We start from the raw sequence: 9,880 nt of genomic DNA, 5'->3' as shown, positions 1-9,880 counted from the left end.
GCCAATAATTAGTGTCTTGCCCCACCTCCCATCAAAACCTGCCCTGGCTCCCTGTCACACCTCAACAAAATGAGTCCCTGCAGTGGACTATGAGGTCCCACATGCTTTATTCCTGCCGCCAACTGTGCTCATTTTACCATTTCTAACCCTCTCCGTTGGCTCCTGGCCGAATCGGCTGCCTTGCAGTTAAAACTCGCCCACACACTCCCACCTTGGGGGCGCCTGCCTGCAAGACTCCTTGGCCTGGGATGCCCTCTAGCAGCTGTTCTCGGCATCTCTGCGCCAGTGGAAACTCCCTGGTGGTGCCTGTCAGCAACACCTGCCACCCTCTCTGCCCTCACCTAGCCCCTCTCACTGACACCTGCTGTGCTGTTGGCTTGAAGGGGAACCCTGAAAAGGCAGAGGCCCCTGCTGTGCTGCCTGCTGGCTGCTGAGCACCCAAGGCCCCTGCTGCACTCGGGCGGGAGAGTTGGGGGGAGCATCTCTTTGTTGAATATTTAATTTCCTAACCCTGCTTGCTGCACCTGAGCCCCAGAGAGAAAGCAAAATAAAAATGAAACACATATGCCAGACCCTCTAATAAATCTTTGGGGGTTCATTTAATAAAACAAGCTACACAAAATGTCAAAATACAACACGATCCAGGCATGAGGGTGCTCTGTGTCCCAGGCCTCACAGACCAGGGAACTCCTCTACCGGTCTTGCCATCTCCACTATCATGTGGTATCATCTCTTTTCGGCTCCCTGTTAAGGCTGATTATTTGGAAGAAAAAGCCCTGAATGTGAACGAAGACCCTGTTAGGTGCCAAGCAAGCACCCAATTGGAGAAAGAGAAGGAAGGGACCCCCAAGCAGCAGCTCCTGTTCTGAACAGCTCTGGTCTCTCTCTCCATCAGAGCAAGGGCCTAGAGTTTCCAGGAAACCCAGGGTGGCCTCTGAAGAGAGGCAGGCAAGGGGAGAGGCAGAAAATTCCCTGCGAAGAATTCTGACTCTCCCAGTCCCCTCACTAGCATTTCTACCTGGGGGTTACATTCAACTGGGAGCTGGGGGTGAGGGGTGGCAAGTTAGCCCAAAGATTTTAGCAAAGGCCAGACTGGTTACTTTGGATCATGTGGGTAGTTTGGCAGGATGACCACAAGAGGTCTGAGGCCAGATGAGAAGTGAACACTCTTCCAGGGAGGGGCCTGAGCAAAGAACAGGAGCATCTCCCAGGGTGGGGCTCGAAGCTGCTAGAAGGTACTGGGGAAAGAAGGGAGAGGGGTCACCACTGGTGGTCAAAAGTCTGTGGAGCAGAAGAGGGCAGTCTGCATCTCCAGGAGCAGGAAACGTCCCATTCTGAAAGCACTGAAGTCCTAGAGTGGGGCCTTATGGACCCCTGACCCTCCCACCCCCTTTCAGAGCAGAATTTAGCAGGGGCAAGGTGAGAATATAAGGAAGGGGTCACTGGTTGGGTCATGACAGAAACTGATAGGAAAAAGAGGGTAAAGCAGTGGGTTTGGACTGTCCCCTATAGTAGTCACCGAGACACTGAAAGACTCAGTTTCTTATCTTGTTACATATTAATTAACTCAACTTTTTTTTAAGGATTTATTTATTAATGCACACAAGAACTGGGGTACAGGCCAGAGGTACGGGGGTGAGAGGACTCATCAGAGACAGAGTCAGTAGAACAGGCAGATCTACTAAAATACACTACTGAGGGGAGCAGCGGGGAGACAGGAGAGGTCTGCTGTGCCATATAGGTCACCTCCCTGGCTGGGGATTGAACTTGTGCGGCAGTGGCTTTGAACAACTTCACGGTGCTATGAAGGGCCCCTAATGAACTCAACTTTTAAGTAAATAGCTCCAAGGGGCCTGTGACTACCAGACTGGTCAGTGAAGATCTTGAATAACTGCTGGTAACAGAAAAACTGATGCATAAATGTCAGACCCTTCACCTACCTGGACTCCAGAATGTGAATATAGAGAAGCAAAAATCATCAAAGACCCGTCTTCCTTTGATTTGCAAAGTACTGGAGCTCTCTCATGTGAGCATGAGCATGGGCCCTCCACCCCCCGCCCCCCACCCCGTCTGCTCAAGAGAAGTATGGGAAGTAGAGGGGTGTGCCGGGGGCAGGCCATACCTTCCCCAGCCTCTCACACAGCTGGGCAGAGAGCTGGAACTCCTTGGCGTAGCTCAGACACTTCAGGGACAACTGTGGCTCTCTGCACTCTAAGTAGGTCTTAGCCAGTTCCAAATACTCCATCTGCTTTTCCCTGCGAGGAGGAAAACAAAACAGTGTCCAGGGAGAGCCGACTTAATCCACCCCGTGAAGCCCACTGCTCTCACCACCGCAAACCTGCACTGAGACGCTCACCTGAGGCTGACTTTCTTGGACTTCATGTTCAGGGCAGTGTTGTGGGCCAGTGCCAGTTTCTCCTTCTCATAGGCACCTCCTTTCTGGTAACATTTAGCTGCAACCTGAAATAGGCAGAAGGTTCTGACTGCCAGCAAGGCCCGAGAGGGGCATACAGAACAAGAGTTAACGCGCACAGTCCAGGTTCGCACAGATGGAGCGTGTGCGACCCCCAGGACCTCGGAGGGAGGAGCTGGAAGGCCGGTTCAGCCACCAAGGCCTCAGGTGACAAAGCCTGAGTGTCACAGGCTAACACTTGACGCAGGCTTCTTTTGGAAGTACCCAGAAGCCACGGGAGAGGTACGTAATACGTATTTACAGGCTACCGCACAAACACCCCTTCTATTTGCTTTTTGTTTTTGCATAGACGGACTGGGGTGTAGGTCAGCGGAGCAGGGGGTGAGAGGACTCACCAGAGACAGAGCGGGGAACAGAACAGGATTCACTGAAATACACTGCTGAAGGGAGCAGCGGGCCAGACAGGAGAGCTCTGCTGTGCCATGTGGGTCAGCTCCCTGGCCCCCCATTTAGTCAGGTGCCAGAAGTTTCGTGCTTCTCATTGTGTATAATGGCAACTCCAGGTCCGTAGCCGGGAGCGGTGGACCCCAGCACTTGAGGGATAAACACAGATTCTTGCTAGTTCGCAACTTTAATGGGCAAAGTTAGTGGAGTAGAAGTGGGGATAGAGGGGGTGCCACAGCACATCCCAGAACAGAGACCAGGTTCTGTGTTAACCAGATGGACAGAAGACAGACAAGTGTCCCAGGGAGTCAGCCGGTACCGCATCCCCCACCAAGCAGAAAGTCACTTTTGTGAAACAAGTGCTCACACCAAGTCTCAAAGCATAGGCTACAGGGCAGAAAGCTTACACTCTGCCCAGAATGTCGAGAACTGGTCTCCGTGTGGGCGGGGTCAGCTGGGGCACTTGCCAATAAAGTGGGTAGGAGATGCTCCCCTACAGGCGTCTGCTTCAGCCCCCCAGGGGCCTTCTTTCACTCCCATCATCTGTGCTATGTTCCTTCCTGCCACAGGGCCTTTGCACACACTGTTTCCCCTGATTGCAATGCTCTGCAATTTCTTCCCTGCCTGGTTAACTTCATTCATTCTCTAGGTCTCAGTTGAAGGAGCCTATTCACAGAAGCCTCTCCCTGGCCTCCTTGTCTGGAACAGATGGTCCTTGGGGCAGCTGGTCTCTCCTCTGTGACATCTGCACAGCTGGGTCTATGTGCTCTTGCCCATCATCCTACCTCTGAGACCAAAACACAATGCTTGGCCCATAGCTCAAGACTGACTCTTAAGAGACTTAGACTTGTTTTTTTTTTTAAGATTTATTTGTGCATACAGAACTGGGTTACAGGCCAGAGGCTCAGGGGCGGCGAGAGGCTTCACCAGAGACAGAGTGGGGAGCAGAACAGACAGATCGACGAAGTACACTGCTGAGGGGAGCAGCGGGCGGGCCAGGAGAGGTCCGCCACGCCATGTGGTCACCTCCGGGGCAGGCAGGAATCGAACGCATGTGGAAGCGGCTTTAGATTCTCAGTGCTGTGCTTTAACCCGCTGCGCCACCAGGGAGGGCCAACTTAGACTTGTTTTTGTAGTGGTTCTGATACTTTTATCGCCATGTAGCCAAAAACTCAATAAACCGTCTTAATCCAAAAGTCCTTTAGCAGAGTCAAAGTCAGGCAAGGAGAAGGCTTTTTATAACATTCTCACGCTCCCCTAAGATTTCGGAGGCAAACATTCAAAAGGCATTTTTAAAGGAATTAAAAAAAATATTGGAAATCCATGGACAACTAACGGTGTTCTGAAAGGAAGGATTTCCTAGTCCCAGGGCATACCCATACCTACAGCTGCTGTCATTTTGTTCCTTCCTTCCCTCCCTACCCCTCTCGACAACAAAAAATAATCTTGGTTTTGTAACAACAGCCAAGTGTTCAGTACTTCTTTCCAATTATGACAAGGACAGGCACCGATAATGATCTGGGGCTTTGTCGACTTTTGCAGCTAAACACTACATACTTATGGAAATGTTTTCCAGACACACCCACACATGCAAGAGTGTGAATTCTGCTTTCTCAGCCCTTACATTAATTTCGAGGGCAGCCTGTCCTTCCCTCCTCCTTGTAGCCATCTGCACCCTCTAGGGTGCAGAGAGAGGGCAGGTAAGTGTCACAGGGTGGCAGCCTCACTCCAATCCCCACCAGCAGAAAGTCCCTTTTCTAAACCTTCTTGATGTCCCTTCAAGAGAGCCGCCTATCTCCCCTCCCTTCAGATCTGGGCTGTGATTCACTCCGGCCGAGAGTGCAGCAGAAGCGACACGGGGCCAGCTCCATAGCCAGGCCTCGGGGGTCTGGTTCAATTCCACTCTCCCTGACCCCTGCTCAGGCTCAGCTTTGGCTGCTAAGGGCCCGAAGCCATGTGAACCAGGAACTCCAGTCACCCTCCTCATCCTGGTCGAGTGGCAGCCAACCCCTCACACAGACCTGCTTGCTGACAGGCAGCAGATTCAGACACATGAGTCACCCGGCTGAGACCAGCTGAGCTCAGCTATTAGTTACCCACAGCACTACTTCTTCCCTTCCTTGCCTCATGGCAGAACCTGCCTCTTATAAAGGGCTGACATGACCAGTTACGACAGCTCTCCCAGACTCCCTTGCGGTCAGGCATGGGCATGTGACCTCGGACGGCCAATGAGATGCAAGGAAAAGTCCACTGGGGACTTCAGGATGAAAAATGAGACCCAGGAGAAGCAAGTGCTTGCCCTTCATGCCCTTCACCCCTGCTTGGGGTGCTGCTGAGGGGTGAGGTGCTTGGCACTGCTGCAGTCATTCAACCATAAAGGGATGCCTCAGCCAAGCAGCGGATGGCACTGCAGGTGGAATGGGCTGGGGCCCATGTTGAGCTGCAGAACCAACTCTGAGACCAGACTTCTTGTTACTGGACAAAAAAACACCACCACCACCACCACCACCACCACCACTCCGCTTTATGTTAGGTGTTTGTGACCTGCAGGTGGAGACGACATTAGCATCACATCATGGGGGACCCACAGGCCCTGCCCAAGACTGTGTGATATGTAGGGAAGCTGACTGGGGTAGGCGAGAGGGTCTTCGTGGCTGATTTCAATGTCAAGGGGAATCAAAGAGATAACACCCCTGGACGGGGGCTGCTCGGGCTCATTACGATGGCTTGTGCTGGAAATTGGTCAGCTTCTAACCCACACTCCCTAGCTTCAGATTGTCAGTGAAACTGATGGCTGAGCAATTCGAAAAACAAACTAGAGGACCATTCTGCTGATTCTTTGACACAGTGTGGCGGCCACAGTGCTTTTAGGCACAGAATAGAGGGAAGGGAAACAGAAGGAGTTCTCGGAGGGTAAAGGCATTGACACTCCCTTTCCCGATCACCCCTTGGTACTCGGGCAGAATGAAGAGCTGTGCACGCCGGGAAGGAGGTGGGCAGGGCATTCTCGCCATGTGACCAGGGGAGTCAGAAGTAGCACAAGCGCCAGCAGCCCTGCCCTATCCCGGTGAGCAGGGCGAGGTGGGCGTGCGTGGGAGGCCTGGGGGAGGGCTCCCTGCCCCTGGTGGGGGGCAGCCCCTACCTTCCAGCACTGGTGTTTGGTATAGTATTCCCCCTGCGCAATCCACTCCTCCGGGGTCGAGGTCTTCACAAACATGCTGTCGTCCAAGTCTAAGAGGGAAGAGAAAGGTGGGTTTGTTCCCCTGGACACTCACTGGCTGCTGTTGTGGGTTAAATTTTGTTCTCATCCTCCACCCCACAAAAATGTCTGTGTTGAAGCCCTGACCACAGTGACTCCAGACAGGACTGCCTTAGGAGACAAGGCCTTCCAAGAGGTGATGAAGATCGTAAGGCAGCGAGGCGCCCCCCTCGTCCTAGCTGACCCATGTCTTATGAGAATAAGTGACTAACACACAGGGCACCAAGGGCTCGCACAGAGGACAGGCCTCCCGCAAGCCAGGGAGAGACAGGGCCACACCTGCTGATCTGGAACTTCCATCCTCAGAACTGCAAGACAGAAAGTTTCTGTGGTGTAAGCCCCCTGCTGTGGTGTTTTATTATGGCAACCCAAGCAAACAAATAACCTGTGTTGTCTTTCCATCATACACTTCAGATGTCATTTAGCTAATCAAGCCAGTTGTTGTGGGTTTTAGAAGGAGAAGATAGGGTAAGAAAGAATATTGTTTGGTTTCTGAACTTTGGTCTATCTTCCTTGTCTGTGGCTATGAACTAGAAGACAGTGATTTCTAACTCCTCCTTGAAAATCCAGAACGATGTAGCTTTTAGCAAACTCTCAGGCTTGGGCTTCAGCAAGCGATGAGCTGACAGACTCCACAGCACTTCCCAGCGTGCAGACTGCCCTGGTTGCAATCAGCAACACAACCCGCTCCTGCCAGAGCAGGCTTTCAGGCTTTCCCAACCACCCACTGTCGGTCCTGTTTGTTTTCCTCTCTAGTCTGCTGATGACTGGATCAGTCTTCCCCTACTGAGGGCCCCACGCTTCACCACCTACATGGGCAGACCCACAGCTACATGAAGCACAGGATGGACAGTGAATAACAGAACACTACAGACAGCCAGATCATAGCTGACGGGGGTCAGAGATAGCCAGGCCAAGAGATATCAACTGACGGAGCAAGGCCGACCTGCCCTCCTGGTTTGGAAGGCGCAAAGTGGGCAAACTGACCCCTCTTGGCCCAGCCGGGAGCATGGCGTGCAAAGAGGACTTCACAGTTTTGTTCTGACAACCGTACATCCTCGCATCCTGGGGACGTTCTGTTCCCACAGCATCTCTGCGTAGGGCGAATGCATTCTGCCGGCACTGTGTAGAGGTGCAAACTGTTCAGTCACTACACTCACCCCAGCTCCCGTGCACGCTGGGAACAGATGTCCTTTATCTTTACCATGTGCAGCTTAAAACACAATCGAGACTGGATTTTCCCCTTGCATTTGCAATGCAATCAAGACAGAAAATAAATAATAATCTTTTTTCATTTAGTTTAGAATTTTTTGAATCTGCCTATCTTGATGATTTTTTTTTTTTTTACTTTTATTTTATGCATACAAGAGCTGGGATATAGGCAGGAGGTAGAGTCAGGGTGGGGAACAGAAACCAGGCCAAATGCCTGAAAAACACTGCTGAGGGGAGCCGTGGGCCAGACAGGAGAGGTCTGCTGCACCATATGTGTCACCTCTCTGGCCCAGGATCGAACTCATGCTGCAGTGACTGCAGATAGCTTCATAGTGCTAAGATTTAACCCCTGCGCCACCAGGGAGGCCCTATATTTTTCTAATGGGTGCCAGAATATGTTCTGAGAACAAAGGAATGTGAGCTGCAGGGAAGATAAAGAATGACCATGCAAGGCCAACCCACTCATTTTCCTTCTAGCTGAGGCAGTGAAGGCCCACAGAGAGAAGGTGGGACCTGAACACGTGGCCCACAAGAGGAGAGTTTAATGGGAAGCTAAGGTAACTCCAAGCTTTCAATTTTCCCCGTTACCTGACAATAGTCAGGATCAAGGAACAGAACAACCAATCCATGTCCCCAACTGAGCCATTGTCTGCACTCAGAAATAGCTTCCATAAAACTGGCTGGAAAGTGCTCGAGACACAAGTAGCCCTCCCTGCTGCAGCCCTGTGCCTTCCCTATCCCGGAGAAATCAGCCGTGGCGGGGAGAGACAATGCAACAGCTAACCCACAGGAGAGACAGTTTTCTTTCTTTTTTTTTTTAGGAGAGACAGTTTTCTACTACACTTTTCTCCTTCACGGAGGACTGATTATTTCTCTCCTAGTTATCCTATCAGGAGAACCTCACTGTTTTTTAATTAGCTCATCTCTGTGCATGATGAAAACAATACATGATAATGGTCTGCCAGCAGCCCAGAGGGATACGAAGGCGAAAAGTAAAAGTTGCACCTAGCTATTCTGCAACCCCCCACATCCATCTCTCTTAACACCAGTAGAGCTCAGACAGTTTTACAGTGATGGACACCGAGCTCATTTTCAGTTTCTCCCCATAATACAAACAGGGTTGTGACGAACACTCATAAATACAAGCACAAAATACAATTTTATACAAGCACATGTCAGATTTCTAGAAGATAAATTACTGAGTCAAAGATATGGGCATTCTCGATCTGGTAGCCAGCATCCAGCAGCGGTCCAATGCTTGTAGCAAGGTATGTTCTTCTGAGGAGACCTATTTCCACTAACCCTTGCCCAGGACCCTGACTTTCCGAGGATGAATAAAAGATCTTCCTGGATTAGAAGGCATGACCCCTCCCAACTGCATTACAACCATATTTTCCTACACACCTTCACCCTAAATACAAATGCTCATTTGCAACTTGCACAACAACTATACTTTTCATGCCTGACCATCAGAGCAGTGGAGGTAACATACTTGCCACGTTCCACATACATTCTCACCAGTGAGACTATTGGGGTGAGCTCTTACCTTTATTTTCATCTGTCTTCACGACCTGAACAAAATCTCTTCGAGTGAAATATTTAAAAGCTGGCGCCCGCTTCTCCCGGTTTTCGTCAAAGATCCAGAGGTTGACCCGAGCCCGTGTGATGGCTGTGTACAGCTGTTTCAGCTCCCCGTTGAGAAGCTGAAGACAAGATTGGGGACACAGAAGATGAGCCTTTGGTCTACAGCATGATATGCTTCCCTGAGTTTACTCTGATTTTGGAGAATATAGTAAGTAGATTTTACAGGAGGTTTGCAGATGCCTGCGCAGGCCCTCGGGGCTCTCTGTGGCACACAGCAGGTGAGCAGGGCTCTGGTGGGAGATCACGGCACTAGCACAGGCTGGACCTTGGCACTGCTATAATTTGCTATTTTGAGATAATTACAGAAAGTGATGGAAAATTACCTTGTACATTTCTGGATTCACCACGACAGACCGGCCCTGAGAGGAGCTGGGTTTCTCCAGAGGCACTTGGATCAATGGCTGGTTTCCCTCTCTGGAGTCAGATGATGAAGGGGTAAAGGAAGAAATGATCTTCCACTCCTTGTAAGCCTGAACGACAAGAACAAATTAAAGGCCAGCAGAAGAAACTTTTGACCTGTACACACAGCCTCCAGGGTCTTCATGGAGAGCTGAGGCCCCCTTCATCCCCAGCTCTGAGGGGGCCATCCTGTGACTTCAAGGTAGGGGGTTCAGGGGCTTCCCTAGTGGCACAAGGAATCAAGTCTCAGCACTACGAAGCTATCTGCAGCATGAGTTCAATCCCTGGCTAGTAAGATAACCTACTTGGCACGCAGACCTCTCCTCTCTTGCCCGCTGCTCCCCTCAGCAGTATATTTCTGTCGATCTGCCTGTTCTGCTTCCCTCTCTGTGTCTAGTGAATCCTCTTACCCCCTGCTCCTCTGGCCTGCACCCCAGCTCTTGTCTGCATAAATAAATGAGTATTTTTTTAAAGATGTATTTATTCATACAGAACTGGGGTACAGGCCA

General features: G+C 51.0%; 1 protein-coding gene across 1 annotated transcript in view; it reads right to left on the bottom strand.

Annotated features, from left to right (window-relative positions):
• The window catches only part of TRANK1 (tetratricopeptide repeat and ankyrin repeat containing 1), a 79,408-nt gene that overhangs the window by 13,898 nt on the left and 55,630 nt on the right, over window positions 1-9,880 (bottom strand). Inside the window, exons 16-20 of the mRNA XM_004676637.2 lie at window positions 9,296-9,442; window positions 8,875-9,031; window positions 6,000-6,088; window positions 2,357-2,460; window positions 2,123-2,255 (exon numbers count right to left, since the gene is read on the bottom strand). Coding sequence (XP_004676694.1) covers window positions 2,123-2,255; window positions 2,357-2,460; window positions 6,000-6,088; window positions 8,875-9,031; window positions 9,296-9,442 — 630 coding nt within the window. The remainder of the gene's footprint in view (window positions 1-2,122; window positions 2,256-2,356; window positions 2,461-5,999; window positions 6,089-8,874; window positions 9,032-9,295; window positions 9,443-9,880) is intronic.

Source organism: Condylura cristata, unplaced genomic scaffold (genome assembly GCF_000260355.1).
Source record: "Condylura cristata isolate star-nosed mole 26May11 unplaced genomic scaffold, ConCri1.0 scaffold00004, whole genome shotgun sequence".
Classification (NCBI taxonomy): domain Eukaryota; kingdom Metazoa; phylum Chordata; class Mammalia; order Eulipotyphla; family Talpidae; genus Condylura; species Condylura cristata.
The sequence above is the reverse complement of the archived record's forward strand: the minus strand, read 5'-3'. Positions and strand labels throughout refer to the sequence as shown.